This window comes from Lipotes vexillifer, unplaced genomic scaffold (genome assembly GCF_000442215.2).
Source record: "Lipotes vexillifer unplaced genomic scaffold, Lipotes_vexillifer_v1.1 scaffold250, whole genome shotgun sequence".
Classification (NCBI taxonomy): Eukaryota; Metazoa; Chordata; class Mammalia; order Artiodactyla; family Lipotidae; genus Lipotes; species Lipotes vexillifer.
In genome coordinates this window covers 2,168,533-2,195,169 of record NW_006785198.1, presented here as the reverse complement: position 1 = coordinate 2,195,169, position 26,637 = coordinate 2,168,533, and the positions used below count along the sequence as shown (strand labels likewise).

General features: G+C 35.8%; 1 protein-coding gene across 1 annotated transcript in view; it reads right to left on the bottom strand.

Annotated features, from left to right (window-relative positions):
* Positions 1-9,429: 9,429 nt before the first annotated feature.
* CLCA2 (chloride channel accessory 2) overlaps positions 9,430-26,637 on the bottom strand; it is a 39,537-nt gene continuing 22,329 nt past the window's right edge. Inside the window, exons 11-14 of the mRNA XM_007457242.1 lie at positions 25,611-25,881; positions 22,359-22,529; positions 18,847-19,080; positions 9,430-10,609 (exon numbers count right to left, since the gene is read on the bottom strand). Of these exons, the coding sequence (XP_007457304.1) occupies positions 10,167-10,609; positions 18,847-19,080; positions 22,359-22,529; positions 25,611-25,881 (1,119 nt within the window). The 3' untranslated portion in view covers positions 9,430-10,166. The remainder of the gene's footprint in view (positions 10,610-18,846; positions 19,081-22,358; positions 22,530-25,610; positions 25,882-26,637) is intronic.

Here is a 26,637-nt window from a genome sequence, read left to right as displayed (position 1 = left end):
AGTACAACGTTGAATACAGGTGGAAAGAATGGGTATCTTTTTTCTTGTTCCCAATCCCAAGTGAAAAAGCATCCTATATTTGGCCATTAAGTATGATATTATCTAGAGATATTTTGTAGATATCTTTATCAGACTAAGAAAGTCTCCTTGTATTCCTAGTCTGCTAAGAGTTTTCTTTTTAAAAATCATAAATAGGTTTTAAATTTTATCAAGTGCTTTTTATGCATCTATTGAGATTACCATGTGATTTTTTTTCTTTATTCTGTTAATATGGGGAATTACATTGATTGAGTTTTCAATGTTAAATCCCTCTTACATTCCTAGAATAAATTCTTGAATTTATTTATTTATGGGCTATATAAAAAGAAGTGTGTTGCTTAATTTCCAGACACTTGGGGAGTCTCTAGTTAATCTATTATAGATTTCTAGTTTAATTCCACTAGAGTCAGAAAGCATACCCTAAGATTTAAATCATTTGAAATTGGTTGAGTCTTATTTTTTGCCTCAGCTTATGGTCTATTTTGGTAAAACGTTCCATATGCTTTCAAGAAAAATATTTATTCTGTAGTTGTTGGGTTACAGTGTTTTATATATGTTAGGCCAAGTTAGTTAATCATGTTATTCAAATTGTCTCTTTTCTTACCAATTTCTTGGCTGCTTGTTCTTTTAGTTGCTGAGAGAGGTGTGTTAAAATCTCCAATTATAATTGTGAATTTGTCTATTTCTTTTTCCTTTATTCAGTTCTATCAAATTCTGCTTTAAAGCTATGTTCTTGGTGCAGGCAAATTTAGGATTGTTATATAATTATCATCACAAAAAGTCTTTTCTATCTCTAATAATACCTCTTGCATCAAATCTACTTTCATTGGTATTAGCTATGGTATACTGGTATTTTGAATATTGAAAAATTAAAAAAAAAACAAATATAACACAGTTAGCACAATGCTTGGCACATGGAATTTATTCAATAAAGTATCTTATCTTTACATTTCTTCTTCACTCCCACTTACCCAAACCTTAGCCTTGAAGGGAAAAATTGGAGAGGAGCCAAAAAGATGGAGAAAGCCAGGGCTTTGCATTAGATGGCATCAAGTAAGAATGACCAAGGTATATTTGTAGGATATTGATGTTTAAGAGGTAGTTTTAGGCTCTCTGCCATGTAATACTTCAATATGACTCCTGTTTCCACTCCCTAGTTCATTACCTACTTTAGTAATGGTAGTAAGGCCATAAGGAAACAGGTAGTCATACATTTTTGATGACATAAAAATTGGTATAAATGCTTTGGAAGGAACTATGCATCAAAATTTAAGTGTGTGTATCTTTCAACATAGCAACTCCATGCTAGGAATTTACCCTGCAGATAGATTCACACAGGTGCGCTAGATTACATATACAAAGGACAACTCACACAGCTGCATAAGAGTATATGTACAAGGGTAATATAATTTGTCCCTCAAAGCATACTTTATAATAGCAAGAAGTAGAACTACCCAAATGTCCATTAATAAAGGAATAATTAAGCTTATTTGTTTAACATCTATTTTGTTTATCACTTCTTACTTAAACATCTGTAGTTTTAATAATAGCATGAATTACTTTTGTAATTGAAATAAATTTATACACAAAACTAAAATATTGGACTAAAGACTATCATTTGGAAATCCTAACATGTCAGCATTGGAGTGGTAGTTCTGTCTTTTCTACTCTTAATTTCTACTCTTAATTTCTAATTTTCTTAACTCTTCCATTTCACACTCTTCTTTTTCTTTTATCTTCTTCATGCTCTTGCTTCTTCTTTCCTATACTGGTGTGATGTAAGGTTATACCAATTTTTTAAATGTTCCTTTTGGATGTTTACTAATTTATATTGCTTCTGTTTCATAAGCCAAGGATATCTTTCTATCGAAAGCAATTGCCCACTGTACTGAATAGCCTCTTTCTTCTTGTGCCCTCGAGACAAGTGTTCCCAGAAAGCAGCTTTTCGATAAGACTTAGCAGCAGGTAGCTTAGAGGAATTGGAAAATAAAATCGGCCACCATCTGGGTCACTCTCCACCCATACAGGCTATCATCTTGCTGATAAGAGCTGTGTAGTCAAAGTGCAGGAGGGATTTATGGAAGGATGCATTTCTTTTGATCTTTAGGGACAAGCTCTAATTACCTCCATGCATATGAGCTTCTGTTTCTGTGCCTTTGAGTACTTGTCTCTCTATCATCATGTACTCTATAATTGTATCCCTAACTTTCATATCTTATTTTGTCTCTCTCTTTGTGCCTGAGCTGTGCTTTTTCTACTTCCTATGGTAAATGCAAACTAAATCAGATTCTCATTTCTTCAGAGCCCACTATTTATCTCACTTCCCCTCTGCTTCTATTCCCTGTTTCCCTGTATTTTATATTCACAAATCGTAACACAGATCTTAACACATAATGCAGCATCCTCCCAACTTTATATCCATTCCCCTTCTTTATTTTTCATCAGTTAGATTTTCTACCAGGCTTATGAATTCAATCCTCTAACATAGACCATCTTCAGTTTATTTAAACTATTTTTTTCTATTCTTTTTGTCTTCTCTACTTCATTTAAATCTGGTCCAGTTTTGTTCCCCTTTTCCCCTTCACTAAGGCCACTTTTTCTTGTATTCAGGGGTCAAAAAATGTCCTTATGAATGATGCCTTTCTCTTTCTCCCTATAAGGCAAGGTTTCTCAATCTTGGCACTATTGATATTTTTGGCTAATTCTTTGTTGTGGGGGCTGTCTGGTGCCAGGTAGGATGTTTAGCAGCATCCCTGGCCTCTACCCACTAGGTCATACCCCAAACTATGATAATCAAAGTAGTCAGCTGACATTGCCAAATGTCACCTGAGAGAGTAAAATTACTCCTGGTCTAGAACCATTGCTTGCTAAAAGGGAAAGATACAATAAATTCATTCATAGTGTTTCTTTTGATGGAACATGTAAATGCAATAAAACGAACAGATCAATTGCAAATAGGTAAATGAATTTTGACAAAGGTATACATACCCAGTCAACCACTATTGCAATCAATCCCTATAGCATTTTCATTGCTCCAGAAAGCTTTCCAGTGAATGCTCACATGTTTGCTCTGAGACAGCCACTATTATGATTTCTATATCCAGAGATTAGTATTGTTCTTGAACTTTTAATAAATGGAATCATACAGTCTGTGCTCTTTTGAGTCTGACTTCTTTAGCTCAACATAATGCTTTTGGGATTTCATGTATGCTGTTGCATGTATCAGTTGTTCATTTCTTTTTGTTGCTGAGTGGTGTGCCATTGTGGATTCATACAAATAGCAAAATTTTGTTTTATCCATTCTTTTAATAGAAACTTTTGTTTTTTTACAGCTTGGGGCTATTGTGAATAAAGTGGCTATAAAAATTCTTGAGCAAGCCTTTTGGTGGACATATCTTTTCATCTCTCTTGAACTGGAATAACTGGGTCATGGTTTAGATATATGCATATGTATGCATAATTTTTTTTTTTTTTTTTTTTTTTTTTTTTTTACGGAGGGTAAGTGCCATGTCTAGATATGCATAACTTTTAAGAAACTGCCAGGCAGTATTCCAAAGTTGTTGCACACTCACCAGTATAAAAAAATTACAGTTGCTTCACATCCTTGTCAACATTTCTTAGTGCCAGTATTTATAATTTAGTTGTTCTAGTGGGAATGAAGATGTATTTCATTTATAGGTATCATTTTCAATTTGTTGATAACTGATGGTGTTGATTGCTTTTTAATAAACTGAAGTATAGTTGATTTACAATATTAGTTTCAGGTGTTGATTGCCTTTGTATGTGCTTATTGGCTATTTATATATTCTCTCTTGTCAAGTGTCTCTCTTGTCAAGTGTCTAAGTCCTTTGCCCATTTTTATTGGGTTCTTTGTCTTTTTATTACTGATTTATAACATTTTTATATGTTCTGAATATAACTTCTTTGTTAGATATATTTGTTGTGAATATTTTCTTCCACTGTAGCTAAACTTTTTATTATTAATGGTGCCCTTTGATTAGCACAGATATTTAGTTTTGATGCAGTCCAACTTATTATTTTCTCTTATGCTTAGTGTTTTCTCTGTTCTAAGAAATCTTTCTACACTACAGTTGTAAATATATTTTCTTATATTTTTTCTAGAAGTTTATATCTTAACTCATATTTATATCTATGATCCATCATGAATTTATATTTTTACAAGGTAGGAGTAAAATTGCTTTCCAAACATATGTCTAGTTGTTCCAACATCATTTATTAAAAAAAAAAACTCTTCTTTACCCATTGACTTGCCTATACCCATTGATTTGCACATGCCTTTTTGGAAAATCTATTGACCATATGTGTGTCAGTCTATTTCTGGACTTTGCATACTGGGATGTGTTTTATGCCTAGCATAAACATGAGCACTTAAAAATGATATGTATTCTGCATTAGTTGCTTGTAGTATTTTTAAACGTCAAGGTCAAATTGTTTGATAATGTTGTTCACATATTCTCCATTCTTACTGAATTTTTCTGTCTAGTTACTCTACGATTGACAGTGGGAGATTTAAATCTCCAAGTTTGCTTGTTGATTTGTCTATTTCTCCCTTAATTCTGGCAGTTTTTGTTTCTGGTATTTTGAAGCTCTATTAATAGCTACATGCACATTTAGGATTGCTATATCTTCTTGATGAAATTTTGTGTTATGTTGAAATGATTCCTCTTTTTCTCTCCTTTTTCAAGGTCTATTCTGTCCTATAATAATATACTAACACCAGCTTTTTTATGCTTGGTGTTTGCATGATATACCAGTTTCCTTTTTCCCACTTTCAATTTCTATGTATTTATATTTAAAGTTCATCTGTTGTAAATTCCATATAGTTGGGTCTTGCTTTATTATCAAGTCTGAAAATCTCTTTTTAGTTGAAGAGTTTAGTCCATTTATATTTAATATAATTATTAATTTAGCTGCTTTAAGTCTACCATCTTGCTATATGCTTTTTGTATTCCCCTCTGTTCTTTGTTCCTTGCTCTCTCCTTATCTTCTTTTGTATTAATTGAGTAGTCTTAATGTTCCATTTTATCACATTTATTAGCCTTTTAGAGATACCCTTCCCTGTTACTAATAGGTGCCAAAAGGGGTTATAATATGCATCCTTAATTTATGTCTACCTTGAATTAATATTGTATGTATGATGTAAGTACCTTTAAACAGGATAATTCCATTTGTCACCTTTCTTTCCATTCTGCTCTTGTTGTCATATATCTTACTTCTTTATGTTATTTATACCATAATACATTGTTTTTATTTTTGCTTTAAATAATTTATCACCTTTTAAAGGCATTAAGTAAAGAAAACCAATAATGTATTATATTTACCTACCTATTTATCATTTCCAGTGATCTTCCTTTCATGCTGTAGATCTATATTTACACCAGACATAATTTTCCTTCAGCTTAAAGACATTTCTTTGGTACTTCTTGCTGGTGAAAATTATTTCAGCTTTTATTTATCTGCCTACATTTTTAAAGATATCTTTGCTCAATATAGAGTTCTGTGTTGGTTTCTTTTAGCACTCTTAAGATGTCATTTTACTGTTTTCTGGCCTCAATTGTTTCTGATGAGTAGTTAGTCATCTTTCCTATGGTATACCTTGGTGTTATTTTCTTTGTATAGATCCTATTTTAGGTTCACTGAGCATTTTAGACCTGTGGGTTGGTAGTTTAAATCAAATTTGGAAAAATTTCATCCAATATTTCTTTGAATATTTTTATGCCTTATCGTCCCTCCTTCTACTTCTGGGAATCATTTACATGTAATATCACACAGGTCATTTGGGCTTCTTCTTTTCTTTTAATGAAATGCTTCAGTTTAGATGCTTTCTATTTTCATATCTTCAAGTCATATGACCCTTTCTTCTGTAGTACCAGTCTGTTGTTGTTAATCCATTACAAATTTTTTTACATACATTGTATTTTTCAATTTTTAGGATTCTCACTTGCTTCATTTTAAAGACTTTCACATCTTTCCTGAACTTCTTCATCTATTCATCACTTATATTTATCTTTTCCTGTAATTTCTTTATCTTGTTTATAATGTTATTGTAAACTAATTATCTGCTAATTCCAAATATGGATCATTTTTGGATCATCTTTTATTGACAGATTTTTATTCTTATTAATTATGGGACACATTTCCTGCTTGTCAATTAAGTTTTATTATATAGTGGATGATATGTTGTAGAGGCTTTGTATTATGTTATCTTTCTCTGAGTTATGTTCTAGCAATAGTTTAATTATTGGTGAATATAATCTTGATTTTCTAGAGACTTGGTTTTAGACTTTTTCAGAGCAGATCTATTTCAGTTTTGCCCTTGGTTCTAGGGCGTAACACTTAGTCTGTGGGTATGATACTTACCCCTAATCTGGAGTTTCAATGGAAACACAAACACCCCCTCTAACTTGGGCGAGGTTGTATTTTGGTGCAACCAATTTTAATCTTTGATTTAGAAAATGAAATCACAATACCAATAGATATGTAACAAAATGTTCACAGGAGAATTATTCATTATATTCCAAATTGGCTATTACTCAAAAGCCTATCAATAGTAGAAAGGATGAATATATTGGTATAGCCAAGCCATGGAATATTATACAGCAATAAAAAATAAGATCTACTGGTATACAAAATATGGATGAATATCATTAATGTAATGTTGAATGAAAGGAGCCAGACACAAAAGAATACATACCAAATGATTGAATTTATCTGAAGTTCAAAACAGGCAAAAACTAAGCCATGGTGCTAGAAAGTCATTCTGTGGTAAACATTGGGGAGGAGGTAGTTGCAGGAAGAGGTTAAGATATAAGTTTCTGAGATTCTGGCAATATTCTATTTCTTGATTTTGGTGTAATTACCAGAGGATATTCACTTGTGATAATTTATTGATCTGTACACTTACAGTTTGTGCATGTCTGTATATATGTTATACTTCAATAAAAAAATTTAAAACCAAAAAAAAAAAAAAAACTTGGGTGAGGTTGAACCTTAAATTTTCTCTCCTCAGGACTGGGCAGTTGCCGAACTCTCTGTTCAGCTCTTTTAGGCTCTTTTAGGCACTGAGCTCTTATTTTCCATTAAATTCCTTTGCAGTTTAGGACTCATCCAAGGATTGAGAGGATGCAGATTTGGGAACTTCTCTCTTGTAGTTACTTCCTTCCTCGGATTTCCTCCCTCAATATTCCACTGCTTTAGCAACCCAGAACTCTTACTTCTGGCTTTTCAACCCAGTAAGACAGCTGCTTTCTGCTTGAGCTCTTTCCAGATGCTCTGAGCAAACTGGGAATGCCTTCTGGGGGAAAAGTTGGTTAAATGTGGATCTCACCTAGATTGCTTTCCTTTTTTCAAGGGTCATAACTCCTCCAGGTTCTAACTGCTTTTCTTGGTGTCCAGTGCCTTCAAAGAGCTGTGTTTTATATTTTTTCCAGAGTTATTACCGTTATCAGCAAGAAGATTAGTTTGATATGAGCAACTCTGCCGTTAGTGCAATTGGATTGATCACATTGTTTTAAATAAATGATATAGTTAGGGACCAACTCTTCCAAAATAATTACATTATAGCAGAAGGCAAAGCCTAAAGCAAATAAAATAATTTTTGGTAGGCTTTCTAGTACTAACATGCAGGTGCAAACATACTTTTGGAGCAGTCAGCATTGCACACATAAACAGCAATCTGCTCTCTCATCTCTTAAAAATCTTCTCTCTCCCACTGAGATTTAACTTTCTTTTACCATCCATAAAAAGAATAGGGTAAAAACGGAAGGGATATTGTCCTCAATATTCAGAACAAATTTCTATATACTGATAACAACAACCATCCTGGCATGTGAAGATAATAATAATACTTGCCTGTGTCACTTTCAATCCCTAGACTTCTCTTTCCTCTACCAGATAACTGAGCATCTGTCTCATATTTTTTCCTCCTCTTGCAATCTTGGATCAAATCTTCAGTGACGTAACTATTCATGTGGTATTCCACTAGTGACCAATGCTTCACAGTTCCTCGTTCTCTTTGACCCAACTCTTGTCTATTTCTATTCCTTATCATTAGTTCAGGATCAATGTCACCTCCTTTCCAGTGGCTCTGTTCTATTGACGATTTCTGGGGTCTCGAAATCAGTTATCTTCCCACATTTACCACATATTTCTTGTTGTCTAATGCTTCAATCCCTCACAATCACTGAAGCTTGTTTACCCTATTCACTTGATGAGATCACCCTTTCAACTCTGCTATAATATATTTTAGTTTATCACTTTAACATCCTTAATCTCTTCCAATTTACTGATTTCTGGACTTAAAGCCATTTGTTCATTTCTATACTGACAAAATTGGAGGAAAAGGAAAAAAAAAAGCCCTGTTCCTTCAGCCTAGACCTGTTCTCCTGCTTATTAACCTTGAAGATTTAAATATTTCTAGGCATAATCCCTGGCATCTTTCCACACCTTCTTAAATAGACAGGAGTGAAGGAGCATTATGACAACCTGACTCTACTCCTATATACTCTGCCTTTAGCCAGCACAACGCTTTAGATTAATCTGTTAATCCTCCATTTTCCTGTCTATAAAATGAGGAAAACATCTGAAGACTTAAAGCCCACCACACCCCATCTCAGTATTTTACCAGCCCACTGAAGCTACAGAGAAGCAGATCCCACGCTACCAGGCTCAGTGGCAATAGAGGGAGGAGGGACTGACTGCCAAGTGGGGACTTGAAGTTCCAATCTGTAAAAATTTAGGCACTACCAGACTCAGCATGTTACAGGCCAGACCTGGGATGTAGTATGAACAGCAAGCAGGCAGCCTAGGCAGAGGTATTTGCTGGTCATTTTACTCCCCAGCACTGTTCTGAGTCTCTTCCTCAAGGTTTCATGCCCTCTTTTCATTCTTGTTCCAACTCCCCACAATTCCCTCCCCACCCCCCAAAACAATCTAATTGTCATTCTTAGTTGGTCCTAGTTATAAAGAAGTTCTATTCCACATTGTTGTTTGTATTTACCCAATAAAGTTTCAAGTTCTGTAATATGCAAAGCATGTGATTTTATTGCTCAGTAATCTTTAAAAAATAAGAGCAAAATTAAATAAAAGATAATTTTTATTTCCTTGTGACGTGTGCTTGCCTCTCTCTAGTCACCCTCCACCCCTGTAGGTTAATACCTGTAGGTAAATCACCCTTTGTGGGAAAAGGATTCCTGGAGTCTTATTTAAACAAAAAAAAAACAGAATCAGTTAAAAATTTCCAAAGGTCAGTCTCTCCCTGTGACCTCTTCCTTGTTTGAAATTGAATAAAATTATATAGCCTATGTACTGATATGTGTTAAAATAAGCTCAGAACTATGTCTTTCATTATTTACCTAAAGTCTTATGAGAGCTATAACCATTTTCCTTGAATACCACCCAAGGCAAATAACTTGGAAAGCTGCTTTGATGAGATTAGAAAGTTATAAACAATAAATTCAATAGGCCTCTGTTATAAAACCAGTGTCAGGGGACAAGGATAATACCTACATTTTAAGGTTAACTCTTATAGTGAATCAACATCTCTTTGAGCATTATCAGTGGGATCTATCTGTAGTATAGTTAACCAAATGGAAAGAGGTAAAGAACTTTACAATAGGCACTTCATATGTAAAATACAGCTTGATCTTTAGTCATTAACAAGCAACCTGTTCTGAACAGATAAAGGGGAATTAAAAATTAATCATAGCAACTAAACAATTGCTTCACATAGATAGTTATACTATATCATTCAGGCCTAACATCCTTTTCTCTACTTGGGCTATTTTTTGTCTTCAATAAGACAAGCTTTTATTGACTCTGATTCAATTTTGCCATTGCCTTTGCCTTTAAACACATTACCTTAGAGAATAACTTTAATTTTTTTGTCCATAGCCAAAGCTTAAAGGTTTTCTAATCCCCTTCTGCCTCCATTAGTGTTATAAAAGATTTTTTTTGTCTATTTACCATGTAAAAATCTGATCTATACTACACAAAAACTCAAAGCGTTTTTAATAATCTGATGATAATTTGACTTTATTGGCTTGTTTTCGTAAAGTGCAAAAGCCATGGGTCTTACATTTAAGAAGGAAAGTACTCTGCACATTTGTTCATAATAATTTTGTTTCATTCTCTTTCTTGTCTGCTCTCTTTTTCCTGTTTAAAACACAGTGTGTTACAACTATAATGAGGCAAATGATTCCTATAAAACCCATTGCTGTCAAAACTCCTTTCAATATAAGATCATCTCTGGCAAATACAGGAGCAGAATTTGGGGGAATCAACAAAGATGCCTGAGCAACATTAGATACAGCAGACTTTAAGGAGTTCCTATCTACTGCTTGTATTGCCACATAAATTCTGTGACTTTTTTGTGTCTCTCCATCAGGTTGATGTTCAAGTCCATTTGTGAAAAGCTCTGATGAGAATGTAAATATCTCCTTGGTACCAGCTTGCTGAGGATTTAACTTTGATGTATTCACTAAAATGGCATTGTTAAAGTCATCTTGAATATTCTGTAGACTTTTACTCACTCTTATTTCATAGCTGTTGGCTGAAATTAAAAATACAAATGGGAAGTAAAGTGATTTTGAGTAAGCTTTCTAGTTTATTCGAAATGGCTTAATGACAATAGCAACAAAAAAGTCAAAATACCTATGAATAAACAAAGCAAGAAATATGTGAACAAAATTTTAAGACACTACATAAGAACTCATACTAAAACCTGAATAAGAGGAAAGTTTTATTATGTTTTTGAATAGCAAGAGTCAACACAATAAAGATGTTATTTTTCCCTAAGTTATTTTGTAAATTTTACATGGTTTTATTAAAAGTGCCTCTAGTTTCTATTTTAACAAGCTTATTGTAAAGTTTAAACAAAATAAATAAACAAGATTCGCCATATAAGGTTAAAAAATAACAAATTTTTTTTTTTTTTTTTTAAAGAAGATGTTGGGGGTAGTAGTTTATTAATTAATTAATTTATTTTTGCTGTGTTGGGTCTTCGTTTCTGTGCGAGGGCTTTCTCTAGTTGTGGCAAGCGGGGGCCAGTCTTCATCGCGGTGCGCGTGCCTCTCAGTATCGCGGCCTTTGGTTGCGGAGCACAGGCTCCAGACGCGCAGGCTCAGCAGCCGCGGCCCACGGGCCCAGCCGCTCCGCGGCATGCGGGATCCTCCCAGACCAGGGCCCGAACCCGTGTCCCCCGCACTAGCAGGCAGACTCCCAACCACTGCGCCACCAGGGAAGCCCCAAAAAATAACAAATTTTTAATGGAAGGACTGACTTTATCAGATGTAAAAACACTGTAATGCTTCATAACTGAAAAACTGCAGTACTGGTGCATGAATAGATTCATGTATAAAAGTAGACCAAAATACATTTAGGAATTTAGTAAATGATAGAGGTAGAACCCAAATTAATAGGGGAAAGTGCAAATTTCTTGATAATGGTGGTATGACAATTGGGTAAAAAGCTGGAAAAAATAGGATACATACTGCAAACCTTTATTCATCAGGATAAACTCCAAAGTAAATAAAAAGTTTGATGTAAAAAAAAAAAACTATTAAGTAGTAGGAAACAGTGAATGAATTTCTTTATAAACTTGAAGTGGAAAAGGATCCTCTAATTAAGACTCAAAATTCACAAGCCATAAACATAAAAATCCATAAATTTATATACATAAAATGAAAATTTTCTACGTGGGAAAAATCTCCTAAGCAAAATATAAACATATATGTTAAGTGACAAAAATATTTGTAACTTAAGTCAAAGATAAAGTTTAGTTCTGGTAATGGTTGAGTGGCTTCTATTGGACTAACTCACCAGCAGGTAACAAGTATAAACTCTGAAGAAAGAAAGGGGAATAAAAACAAACAGGAACCAGAGGAGTTACAACTCATAAAAGAAGAGAACCAGGCTGTGACTGATTCATGTTTATACAGTTTTTCCTCCGAGGGCAGTTTCCACTTCAGTACAGATAGCTGGAACTGATACAGAAAGCCACTATCTTCTTGGTTTTAAAAATCAGAGGACTGAGTGTGGGATTGCCAAGTGGCTGAAAATTGAGGGAGCCAGAGAGGGATGAGCCCCAACTCTGTGTATTAACTTCTCTCAAATCATTGGAAGACATCTGAATTGTACATGTGTGGGTGAAAAATCAAGGGCTCAAAGGAAAAAGAACAGCTAGACAGCTGAAAAATGGAGCAGAGTTTTATGCCAGTGCCCACCACAGGGGAGATATAGAGTGAGTCTTGCCACATCAGAGGAGCTTGGTAAATATCTTGAGATGTCCATTAAAACACTAGAAAAGCTGTGCCTTAGGAAAAAAGATTGTGTCCCAGAATTAAGGGATATGCCCTAGGATTAAGAGCAAAACTGAAATAAACCCTAGACAAAAGTAAAACAAAGCCTCCTCAAATTCCACGTGATCCAAGGTAACTACTAGAAAATTTCAAAACTCTTCAGGGGAATATAACAAAGTCCAGAGTCTATAATTTACTACCACATGTCCAATATACAATAAAAAGTTACTAGACATGTGAAGAAACAGAAAATGTGATATATAGTCAAGAAAAATATCAGCAAATTAAAAGTCACAAATGACTGAGATTTGAAATTAATAGACAAGGACCTTAAAATAACCATGATGAGTATGTTAATGGTCTACACACAAGACAAGCTGGATATAGTGAATGAAGAGATGGAAAGTTTGAGGAGAGATATGGAAACTTTAAAAAGGAAGCAAACAGAAATCCTAGAATTGAAAAAAAATGCAATGAAAAAATTCATTTGAGAGGATTAGTATCAGATTGGACACAATGGAAGAAAGAATTTGTAACCTTGAAGACACATCCATTAAAATCATCCAAACGGGAACTTCCTTGGTGGCTCAGTGGTTAAGAATCTACCTGCCAATTCTGGGGACACGGGTTCGAGCCCTTGTCTGGGAATTTCCCACATGCTGCAGAGCAAATGGGCCCATGCGCCACAACTACTGAGCCTGCACTCTAGAGCCCGTGAGCCACAGCTACTGAAGCCCACATGCCACAACTACTGAAGCCCGTGTACCTGGAGCCTGTGCTCTGCAACAAGAGAGGCCACCACAATGAGAAACCCGTGCACCACAATGAAGAGTAGCCCCCGCTTGCTGCAACTAGAGAGAGCCTGCGCACAGCAAAGAAGACCCAGTGCAGCCAAAAATAAATAAATTAATAAATTAATTTTTTGAAAATTAAAAAAAATCATCCAAACTGAAGGGCTAAAAAATAGGTAGAAAGATTGAACAGAATCTCAATGACCCTTAAGATCCACTGATATATCCACTTAGTGTGTGTGTATGATATATGATATACTATACTATACTGTACTATAATATTATATAATATAAATATTACCCAGGAAGAAAAGAAGAATAAAACTAGAGCAGACATTTTTTGAAGATGTATCAGCTGAAAATATTCTAAATTTGATTAAAAGAACACTCAACAGACTCAAAGAGTTCAGTGATCCCCAACAGAATAAGCATCAGAAAAGCACACTGAGTCACATCATGGTCAATCTGCTAAACACCAAAGATAAAGAAAAATAATTTAAAGCAGCCAGAAGGGAAAAAAGACACTTTATACTCAGAAAAATAACAGTAAGAATGATAGCTAACTTATCAGAAAACAACTGGGGCCAGAGGACAATGAAATGATATATTTAAAGTGCTGAAAGAAACACATGTTGACCTAGAATTCTACATCTAGTGAAACTGTGTTTTAAAAATTAAGGGACATGTTTCAGAAAAATTAATATTGAGAGAATTTGTTACTCAAAGACCTCAACTACAAAGGAAATGATGCTAGATAAAAATTCTGATCTCCAGGAAGAAAAGAAGAGGACTAGATATGGTGACTATACTATACAAGTAACTAAAAAGGATAATTTTTTTCCTCTTTAAAATTTCTTTAAAAGACAATTGATTGTTTAAAACAAAAGCCATAACAATGCAATGTGGGGCTTATAACAAATGTAGAGGTAAAATATATGACAGCAAGACCACAAAGGATGGCAGAAGGGTAAATGGAATTATACTTTTGAAAGATTCTCACATTATATGTGAAGTGGTATAACATTAATTCAAGGCAGATTGTGATAGATTAAGAAAAATCCATGTTACAGAACTGCAAAATTTGGAGCAGATGAGGGCAGAATTTTGTTTTGATTTTCCTTATACTGTTTTGAACCTTTAAAATTATGGCAAAATGCGTATAACATAAAATTTACCATTTTTTAAAGTGTATAGTTCAGCAGTGTTAAGTACATTCATATTGTTGTGCTGCTGTGAGCTTTCAAACTGTATTAATGTATTATCAACTCAAAAACAAAATTATTGGTAACAAGTAATTGCTAGATGCAAAAAGAAAGCCACCTGTAGTACTAACCCACTCGAATAATATCATAATTCGTATCTAAAATGGCTAAAAATAGATTCAACAATGAACGGAGCAGCTCCAAAGGAGGATTTTGTTCTCAGGAATGAAAACCATGAGACATTCTGAGTTTTAATTAAACAATGAAAATATTCTAGTGACTAGGTTTTGAGCATTTTCCAAATCTATAATAAGTTTTAGTAATGAGACTATTTCTATCCCTGAGTAGTAATTAAAGTAAAGCACCCTTAAAGAAGGTTGTCAAAACAAAATAACCTTCATATTCAAATTTATCAATCAGCCAATTTCCTCTGAGTGAACCCACTTGAGTTGCTTTCTACTGTGGTTCAAATACGATGGGACAGATATGGATGAGAAGCTAGGCTGACCATCTGCTCTACACTCAGAATGGAACATGTTCATTGTTCCTATGTCCCTTGTTCTCTATGGAGGAAGCCCTCCCCACGGGGCTCTCCCAGAGTCATCTCCTGGATAATGAAACAATATTCCATAAGCCTTAGCATTTACAAAGATTTTCTACATACATAGCTCTCCCTCTGTGAAGTTGACCATCCCATTTTAAAATAAAAGAGACTGGGACTCAGGAGGTTAAATGTGATGTCCAGGGTCAAGTTTTGAAGCTGTAGTGCGGGAAATGAACTCATTTCTTCTAACTCCAAATGTCATATACTTCCTACTGTGAACAGCTATTAAAAATGATGCAGGACAACTGTGTAACTACAAAGACTCCAAACGAATTCAGCTCATACATTCATGAAAGGTTTCCTTCCATTTACAATAGTTGTGGTCTTCCCCTTCTCCCTGTGAAAAAGAAAATGGGCTGGTTCTGCATCTTTGACCTCTTAGCTATATCTCTAGTCTTGACCTCTACCTCTATACACCCAGTATATTTCAGCCATGAAAGTAGCTCTAAGGCCACGGGCAAGACATTTAACCTCTCAGGGCCATTCCCTTACATTTAAAACAAGGGAGTCAGACTAGTGTATCTTTAAGACCCCTTCAGGCTCCAAAATGTTATAAATGCTGATATTTACTGAGCACTTAGTATGGACCAGACACTGTTTTAATCCCTCTCTGTGCCTCTTCTCATTCAATTCTCTCAACAACCCTCTGAGATGGGTACTCTTACTATCTGCTTTTGCAAATTAGAAACCAGAAGTTTAGAGAAATTAAGTAACTTGCCTAAGTTACACAGATAAAATGTGGTCTGTCTGATTCCAGAGCTTAATACTCTAACACTATGCTCTACAGCCTTCTACTAGGCTACACTGTCTCCTATTTCCTATTTCCCAATAATTGCTACTTTTCCAGTTACCAAGGTTTACATTTTCCTTAGCATCTTTACCAATAAATTTGGTAAAGCCCTGGGCTTGGATTGAGGACGTGCAGAGGAAATCAAAGACTTGACCCCATCTTTTACCAGTGGGAACAGTTCCCACTTCCTCTTTTCATTTGAAATCCAAACCATCCCCTAAGGATTATTATAGATTTCTCCTACATTGAGCCTTCTTCCATCCAATAAGCATAACTGAGGGCTGGGGGTGGGGGAAATGGAAAAAAATTGCTGTCATTGAACAGCTTTTTCGGAAGCAGCAAATTTTCAACAATTTGTAAAGATGATATGTTCAATGACAGTTGTATAACATGATGAAAAGATATCAGAGGAAACAGTGTGAAAGTCAGGCTGTTAGACACGTAGGGAAGCTACTGAGTGCAAGGAAGGAGGCCCAAGATTGGTGCTTTTTGTGGTCTGTCACTACTCCAAAGGCTCTGCCCAGGCCCCTGGCATTAGAAACTGGTCTTTGCTCTGCTTCCACCCACTCTACAACCTTATAATACCTGTAGCTCCCAAAGTCTGAATTATACAAATGGCACTGTGTAATACATAAAATAGTTTTTTGACCATTTTATGCCTTTTCTCTCTTAGCCTAGGATTATAAGTTCTTGGAGTGTGATACCATCTTAAATTACTTTTATATAATGTTTAGCACTGTGCTGGGCACATAATAGTTCCTTAGTAAATAATATATTTTCACTTTAATTTCTGGAGAAAACACAAAGGAAATTAACTTTATAGCAGAAATACAGATTATGCCTGATACTCAGTTTTAACAGTTATTTTACCCACACTTTTAATGAAAACCTAAGGAAATAATCCATTTCCATAATGCCTTGTCTAAATACATTCCCAAACATAATAATGATCTGGTAATATTTTGCTTATTTCATGTACTTTGTCATCTTTTACAGTATATTGTATATGGTGAAGAGTTGGTACTGGATATACATTGATATGCTTGTGCATATATTAGATGTTCATTTATTGCTAATAAGGCTTTTAAGAATAGTCAAATTTTTCATAATTGTAAAGCCAGAGACATACCCTTATTGTTTCTAACTCTGGCCATAGAGGAGAGTATAACACCTTCCTAGACAACAATTTGTAAAAAAAAAAAAAAAGAGGTGATGAAAGCACATGTTTATGAGTTAAACAGACACCTACTTGCTAGTTGGTATACTCATAGCTAATTGGTCAATTTTGCCATTGCTGGGTCATCAAGTCAATTATGGCTGAGTGATATCAGCAACTTAATACACATCCAGCCATGCCCCGCCTCCCAATCTTTTGTCACTTGAGGTTCCACATTATAACAAGCTTGATCTGCTTCAGTCATACTGCTCATCAGGGCCATTTATGTGAAGGTATGAAATCCTCTCTTCCCTTCTAAAACCCTTTGTAATACCAATTCTAAACTAAAGTCCCATTTGGTTGTATTTCTTCTTTTCAAGCCATTCATAACCACTGATACTGCACATTCACTTTCTTTCTACTCTTCATTCAGTGGTGTAGTTGAAACCACCAGAGTTCTTGAAAAAAACAGTTCCCAGTAGTAATGGGAGTCTGAGCTTGTGTTTGTTTCTTTTAACACACAACTGTGCTTCTGAGGCAGTGAGGAAAGAGGAAAAATACTGGGTGGCACCATGCTTACTTTTGCATAAAGATGGGAATGAGTATTGGTGGCTCCTTACTTCAAATAAGAAGCTAGAGAACTCTCTAGCAGTGCAAACCAGGAGCCCAGAAAACTTACTGGGCCCACTTTCTCTTCCATTTTTTATTTTATATGTAATCTCAGTTCATCTTTACAATACTTTATGAAATAGATAGTTTTAGTCCTATTTTCCACATATGCAACTGAGGGTAATAGAGTTTAAGCAACCTGCCAAAGATTAAACAGCTGGACTTACAGACAGAGTGGGAACTACTTTTTTTCTAAAGTTAAGTTACAGCTGTTTCCATTATACAAGTGATACGCCCATCCCACAGTTTCAATCGTTTCACATCTCCAAACTTTAAATTAGGAAAATCCTTAATTTAGAATGTAAAATGTTTCACTTCCTTCCTATCTGGCAAGAAGAGATAGATTGTGATAACAGAATTTCAAGACAAAACTACAATATTGACTGTTTCTCAGCAGTGCAAAATTATTTGTAATTAAGATGTCTTCTGGAGAGAGTAGTAAACAGAATTATAAGCCAAAAAAAGATGATCCAAGTTGAAAGCAAGACTGGGAAAGGCCCAAGGTGGTCACTGTTATTGACCAATATTGATGAATTAGCTCTCAATAGAGAAGGTTGGTTCCTACAGAAATCTCAATCAGACGCATCAGGAAATAAACCATTTAATGTGTAATCAATGATTATCATGTTCTGGTAATGGCAAAGATGTTGGAAAGGTTATTCTTTTAGGAAACTTTTTCTGTTGAGTTGCTGTGGGGATCAAGAGATGAGGTAGGTGGAAGCCTGAAGGCTGGCATAAAAGCATTAGAAAAAGGAAAGTAGTAAAGGAACTCATCAATGCCCAAGCTTCAAATCAGGGAACTGGTCCCAGCCTCCCTAACAAAAATTATGACAAGAAATAGGAGAGGACAATGCACCAAGTATTTCATGACTTATGGGAATTATTACCTTAAACTTGACTTGTAAGCCCTTGAATAAACACCATCTAATCTTCAGAAAACTAATAACCTTCAGTATTTGAAAGTCCATGCTCTGTAAAGCAGAACCCATTGCTTCTTACTAGACCACTGTTACATGTGGTATTTATGTTTCCAACAAAGGTTTCTGTATTAGTGTCAGTCAGTTTACCAGGGCCTCGTCAATCCTGGGGGAGCTGATACATTCTCTTCCTAGACTCCAGGATACAGGGCCTTATCAGAAACTCAAAGCTTTCCATGCAATCCTCTACAGCTTTGTCATCTGTAAGCCCCCAAAGCTATTTTTTACCCAACTAACCCCTGACATAGTTATTGGAAATGCCACCTTGTAGAAAAATAGGTAATGAAAGCAAGAAACCTACCCTGGCCCTGATCAAAGTCTTCTCCAGGTGCTGTCCAAGATAAAGTCACCTCTTCTTCTGCTTTTACAGCTTCCAGGTCAATAATTTTGCATGGCGGAAACACATCAGGATGTGGGTCAGCTGGAATGCCCAGCACAAAGAAAGAACCCCCTGAGCTTATTCGGCTAAAGCCCCACTTTTGCTCTTCCTCTCTCCTGCCCACCGATTTTCTTGGGGCATTCATCTGTATATTACCTATGACACCAAAGAAAAGAATAGCCAAAACAACAAATTACCATCTCCTGAATAGCTAGCTTGATTTTGCAGATAATTGAGAGACATTTTAAGACTTTTTTTTTCCTTTGCTACATCTTTAGAATAACAGTTTGTTTATTCAACAATTCATTCATCCATTCATTCATTCAATATATATTTTTAGGGCATATGCTATGCCAGCAATCACAGACAAAACAGTATTGCTTATGGAATTTACAGTCATATTTATAAACATATATTTATAAATTGTAATAAATGTAAGAAGGAAAAATGGAAGGGTACTATGAAAGTAAATAACACAGTAACATAATTTAGAGTGGTATCAAGGAAGTAACATTTAACAATTTCCTAAAGGATGAATAGAAGTCAACCAGATAAAGAACGGAGGTTAAGAATATCCCCGGCAGAGGGAAGAGGTTGTGTAAAAACTTCTGAACTGTGGAGAAGAGCTTTGAAAATTAGAAAAATTTAATTAAAGCAAAAGGAGAATAGTTTGAGATGAGACAGGAGAGAGAAGTTCAAGTAGGACCTCGTGGGCCATTGTAGTGATTTTAGAGTTTAACCTTAAACATGCTGTGGGGAAGCAGGGCAGTGATATGACCACATTTGCTCTCTGAAAGGTCACTCTGGCTGCTGTCAGTGGAGAATGGATTTTAGCACAGGAAGCAATGAGGCCACTGCAACAGTCCAGATGGGAGAAGATGGCAGCTTGGGTTGGGTGATAGCAGTGGAGAGGAGGCTAGTAGGCATTTCGAGATGCATTTTGGGGAGAAAATCAGCAAAAGCTGGTGATGGATTTGAATGGAAAGATGAAGAAGGGAAAGTTGGTGAACAAAAAGAAAAGCTCCCAGATTCCTAAAACGAGCAAATGGGAAGACCAACAGGCTATGGGGAGGAGACTAACTATTTAAGTTACAAGGTTTGTGATTCCTGTAAAACATCTAATTGACTATGTCAAGGAGCCAGTTAGATATGGATTTTAAGCTCAAAGAAGAGGTTTTAGCTAGATTTAATAATTTTGAACCTATGAATTAGGAAGTTATAGGCTTATAGATGTTATTAAAGCCATATAGGTTAATGAGATTACCTAATAAGAATTTCAGCTGTAAAAATAAAAAGTATTCACTAAGTGCTCGCTATGTGTCAGGCACTTTTTAAAGTACCTTATATTATCAACTATTTAATTTTTCAGCAATGCTATGAGGAGAGTACAATTATTGCCCCCATTTTTACAGATGATGAAACCGAAGCACACAGAGGCTAAGTAACTTGCCCAAAGTCACACAGCTAGTAAATGGAGGAACTAGGTTTCAAACCCAGGTAACGTGGCTCCAGATAGAAGAGTGAGAAGAGAAGGTTAAGACTAAGCTTTGATAATTGCCAACACTTAGCGGCTTGGTAGAAAAAGAGAAGCTGGAAAAAGAGCCTGAGAATAAAAATTCCAGAGAATAAGAGGTAAGCAGGAGAGTGTGGTATCATAGAAACTAGGAAATGGCAAAGGAGAAATCAATCAGCTGTGTCAGGTACTGCTGAGGTCAGGTAAAATGAGGACTGAAATGCGTCCTTTGGATATAAGAGCAGGTAGTCATTGGTGACTAAGGCCAGAGCAATTCCAGTGGAGTGATGTGGGTGGAGGTCTGCTTGCGGTGAGCAGAGTAGTAAACTGGAGGTGAGAAGGTACAGACGGCAGATTTAGATTTAAGTTCAAAGAACTGGGTGACAGGGAGTAGACAGGTGGACAGCAGCTTAAGGGGGAACCACCAAAATTTTTTTTAATATGGGAAGTAATAAATCATGCTTGAATGCTCTTCAGAGGACATGCAAGGGAGAGCTCTCAAGGACCCTTGAGAAGCAGGCTGGGTGGAATCCAGAGCAGATCCAACAGAGGCACTAGGGAGGAGAGGAAGGAAGTAGATGCTGCTGTGCCCGGAGATTTGGTGGTGTGAAAACAGAGCAGCTCACATTTTTCAATGCAGTGTACTCTCAAGGTCATCACCTGAAAATGAGCTGATAAATGAACGTTATGTGAGGTAGGCATGCCTAGGGAAGTCTAAATTTTTCTTTCTGTGCTATCAAGGGCCTATATGATGTACACAGATAAAAGCAGAGTTGAATATGACTATTCTATTCTCAGTGTACACTTGATGTTGATATTTGCATCCTTTAAATTCATGGCTTTAAAAAAGATACTAGACCCGTCAGTAGCCTGCAAGCTCCTTGATAGGAATCAAGTCTTATTCTACCTGGTATCCCAAGTTCTGAGGACTAAGCCTGTCACCTAGGAGGCCTTCAAAAATGTTCGATGTATAAATGAAAGAGGGAATATCTACTTAGAAGTGAAGTATTACATCTAGATACAAAATCATATCTTTGCAGTAAAACTCTGTTACCTTGCAAATTGATTTACATTGGTTTTGAAATAATCCAAATTATTTTAAATATAGGTGAGAGTAAATTGTGTTCTAGGCAACACTAAAAGTATCAGGAGATGCAAATCCACTATAGCATCTTTATTGTTTTCTACTGAAAAGTACATATAGTACAAAAATGTAGAATCATGTTATGGTATGGTCCAAATGATTAGTTATAGCTGCTAAAATACAAGAAAAGTATTCAAAAAGATTCTGCAGTTTTTCAAATAAGAATGATTAGAAACATTTTTTGAGATTATATTTAAAGACTACAGCATATTTCTGTTTGTTATACTTTAACCACTGCTTCCCATCAGGAACTATTATAATAATGGTGTTTAAAAAATATGTGTATCTTCTTTGTATTTGGCGCTTTTATCTTGAAGGAAGACAGAACATCTTCAGTTTCCTGTAATATCCACACTCATATTTTTTCAGGAACTCATTTCCTGTGTGGATTGTTTGGGCTATTTGCTTCCTTCTTTAAACTGCTAACAACTTTTTGCCTCTTCCTCTTTCCTCTGTAGAGGAAGTACAGGAGCTGGAACTAAGAAAACTCAATAAATCCCTTTGCCTGGTAGTAATTCTGATGAAACAGTCACAAGAAAGAGGTCAAAATAATGACTAAAACGAGGGTAGGAGAAATCGGTGGGAATTACCTACTGCCTTCCTGTTATCTACTATCATGAATCACTGAGGATTAAAGAGATAATCAACAAATTTTGCATTGACTTATATAAAAGAGTTTTGAAATTCACCTCTCTCTCTGATACATACACACACACAGTCATCAGAAATATACACATTAAATGATGTTATTCAAATAACAGTGCTAATGATTCTTACCGTTTGTTATGTAACCTGGTACGTACATAGCATGACTTCCTGGAATAGAGTGGGCTAGGGCACTTATGCTGGGAGAATGATTGACATGCACTTTCAAGCTATATCTACCATTTACAGCAAAGGAGAAAAAATACCTCGAGTAAATTCCATCATTTTTTATAACATCAGCACCTGTTAATATAAAAAAAACTCAATGTCAATACTTATCACAGTTGATTACTAATATTTAATGAAATCATTAAAAATAAGATTTATCCCCCTTGTTCTTCTAATTTTAGCATATGCTGTCATGCTCATAGCTACTTTTGATATTATCAGGTGATGAAAATTCCAATGGCTCCATAATTTCTCCTTGTGATTCCTTAACCTCTGAAAAATTATTTTCTAAAGGTGAATGAGTTGTACCTGCTTCAGTGCTAATAAAGCATTTAATAATCACCTTTAGCGCTCTCCTTCCTATCACTGAAAATAATACTAGGTTTTCATAGAAACCAAGCACATTCTTAAGCCTATTTATAGTCACACACCCTTTTGAGATAAAAGCTACTCTGCTCCCAATGAATAAATATATATGTACATATACATACTTTCATGCAATTTCAAGGGGTTTATGAACACCCTGAAGCTGTGATGAAAAAAAAAAAACTTTGGTAGTTGATATAATAGTGTGAAATTAATTTCCTCATTAGAGGATACGTGGATTGTTCTAGATTCTAAGGTGCTCACTGACTTGGAGTTTGACAGGCTTTGGTTCTGCCCACTTCAGGAGGATGTGCCTTGCTTCAGGAGGCATTCTAAAAGCTTGCCCAGTGCTAGACTTCTTTCCTTTTGCATTGGTCCTCAGAGAGTCATTCAGTTCCAAACCAAGCCCGTGACTGAATGGCAGCAAGGCCTAGATTCCAGGGCAGCCATGGGAGGTGCAGCTTAGCCCAAGTGCAGATCACATTCACTGTTCAAGTGCAAGTGGCCACACGGGACAAGCAGCTTGTCCTAGTCTACGGTCAATTCACTTCTTACACCTCACACCCAGCCCTGTTCTCTAGCATTGCATCATCACTAAAGTGCTCTAGAATCCTCACCAGAGGCAGGTCTGCTCCTTAACATGAGAAAAATAGGAGTATATTTTATTAAAATAAAAAACGCTAAGCACTTTATGATCACAGTAGTTTTAGAAACCTTTTTTATCTACTGGAAAGAAATCAGATCTTGATATTTAGTGGTTTAATGATTAATAAGGTCTATCTTGGTTGAGAAATGATAAAGAAAAATCTCTTTCTGCCACGGTTACCACTGCCACCTCTTTTAATCATTGAGTCAGAAAGAAATGGGAAAGAACACTGGCTTGAGTGTCAGGGTACTTTTTTTAAGGTCTGGATCTGCCACAGTAGCTGTGAAACAATCCCTCTGAGCCTCAGTTTTCTCATCTATAAAATGGGGATAACATCTCACCGGGTGGTTGTGATGATTATTTGAGAGTGTGCATGAGAAAGTATATTTAAAATTATAAAGCATTTTATATTGTTCATTAATTTTATTAGCAGATAAATACTATTTCCATTATAAACATAAGTATTAGACAACTATGTGCATGTGTATTAAGTACAGGGGAAAAATCTAAATTTACACTTCGATGTTTAAACAAGCTTTTCATTGTTTCTTTCATCAGGGTATAAATTTTGACATCAAACAAACGGAATGGTTCCAGGGAATAAATATAAAAGCCTATTGAGGTGCTCTTTCCTAAGACAGCAGGATCTGTTCCCAGGCCAGCCCACAGGCTGGGGCTAGGGAGGAACATTCTGCAAAGTGTATTTTTGGACTATATACAAAAAGTGAAAGGTGTGGCCAGGGATAAGCAATCAGAGTCTGAGAAGTTTGTTTGGATCCATTCCAGTAGGCAAAATAAGAGGACTTCTCTAGTATCCTCTGAGGTGGCCTTGAACTAAAATCTTTTAAATGAACTTTTGTTTCATAAATGTCATACAAGATTGCCATGGCAAGATACTAATGGGTTGCCAAACATAAGACTCTTTTTTTTTTAACTTTTAATTGGTTTATTATTATAATTGCTTATACTTAATTGGTATATACATTTATTTCTTTAATCTATTTATTATTCTCTACAAACAACGCATTGCCTCATAGCCTACACGTAGGGCAGACCACATTAAAGCACCTCAGAACAAAATTCTGCCTGAAGTTATGGGCTCAGGAGAATCACAGCAAAATAACCTACAGAGATTTTTCACATAAATTGTCTTGTTTTAAACAAACATAAGACTCTTAAAAAATTTTTATCTTTGAAACAACAAAGAGAAGGAATATGATTTTACTCGTAGATCAAACATTGGGGCTGCCAACATAAACTTTGAGGTCTATTGTCATTCTGAGAATTTAGTTTAAGAAAAGAACAGAACAGAAAAAATAAAACAATAAAGGAGTTTGTTTTTAAAAGTTAAAACAAGTTAGTCAGAAAGAGTCCAAGTGCTGCTCTTTGCCCAGATTGATGCTGTGGTGTCTGTGAGGTATGATGATGAAGTTCTGAACTCTCTCTGTGCAGAATGAGTGCTTTGAAGTAGGGTTTTGTTTTGTTTTACTTTGTTTTCCCAGTGGTGGGGAAATCTCTATCCTGATTCCACTAAGCTTGCTGGCCTGGTCTTCTTGTTACCAAATAACACATGTAAAAGGCCATGGCTTTGCTCTCTCATCAACCCAACTACTTGGCTAAAGAACAATCTATGGTCAACTCAATTTCCAATTTTCTCTTTAACAGCCGGGCGAAAGAAGAAGAAATGGATTAACTGTCATTACATCTCCCGTTTTGGGTTTTCATTTGCTATTTTAATTGTCCAATATGATTATTTCAGTGAATAGGAAAACTGGTGAATCCTAAAGGAATGTGGGCATGCCTGTTCCCAAGTGGCCTTACTAAGTGTGGTCAGTGTCACTGGACAAGTGGAAGCCAAGATCTAGGTGTCGGGCGACTTCCTCCCTCCATTCTTCTCACGCACAGCCACTCGGAGGAGCCTCAAGGAGACTCTCTTTTCCCAAGTTCACATTTGCTTTCCCTGTGCAGGTGGAGACCTGTAGCTACTTAGTATGTCAGTGAGTCCATGAGAATTTGAGATTCTCATAAGATTGGGTGAGAAAAATAATTGAATTGGAAGAATTTTAAAGATAAACTTAATATTGATACTGCAGCATCAGAACAGCTCTTGAGAACATGAAAAATTACATGATATTCCTTGTTACCTGCTCCATCATCAAAAAGTTTCAGCGTAACAGGATCTGCAGTCTCTGACTCAATTGTAGCAGTTACAGTGGCATTGAGAATGGGATAAAACCCCTTTCTCACAATTGCATAAATTGTCACAGGATGGGGAAAGTGGGTGCTGTCTCTTTCCACAAAGGCTTCCACAGTGGCAGGGGGCACGGCTGAGCGGGAGGCACCAGAGGTCACTGTCACTTTCAAGGCTTGAGGAGAATGATGGGTATTGTTCAGTGTGTAAGTCCATAGCCCAGGCTGCAAAACAAAGACTTCGTTTGTCAAGTGTGAAGAAAAAAATCAACCCTCATTTTAAAGTGTAAACTTAACCTTGTAGGGTTTTTTGTTCTTGTTTTGTTGATATTGCATTTTCTAAGATACTACAAAAGAATATCAGGAAGAGTAATGTTGGTTAAGAGATAACTAAATTCAGTATTTACGTAGCTTTCACTGTACAACCCACTTTCATTGTTAGGTAACTCTTTAGGGAATTAGACCCTGAATTTATTTTGGGGGAAGGACACATCTTGATTCACATTTTTAGAGGATAACCATGTGTCCAGCTTCAAAGTACTTGGCAAATATTAATCTGAGCCCCTTCACCCTACAGGAGGTTCAACGTTTTTATTCCTTTTATATAATGGAGAAAATTACAGCAAATTAAGTGGACAATTATGATTTATGTGGATAACCTGGAATAAAAGGCAACAGTATCCTTCCTTCCCTCCACTTCCTTCAATACTCCCATGCCCAGAAATCTCAAGCAACAAAACCCACATACACTATTAGGGACCAAGAAAAGGAACACTATTTTTAATAGATCAGGATTGCACAATGTCTATGTTGAGTAATTTATAGAAGTATTGCTGAATGCCATTCTCCTTATCTGTCTGGGCTGCCTGGGGGAAACCTGCAAACGAATGTCTGAAAGAAAAAAGCTTAAACTACAATGTAGCAGAAATTTGTTCTTTTGATAAAATTGTAGGTAAGTATTCCTTTTTTCCTAATTCCTGC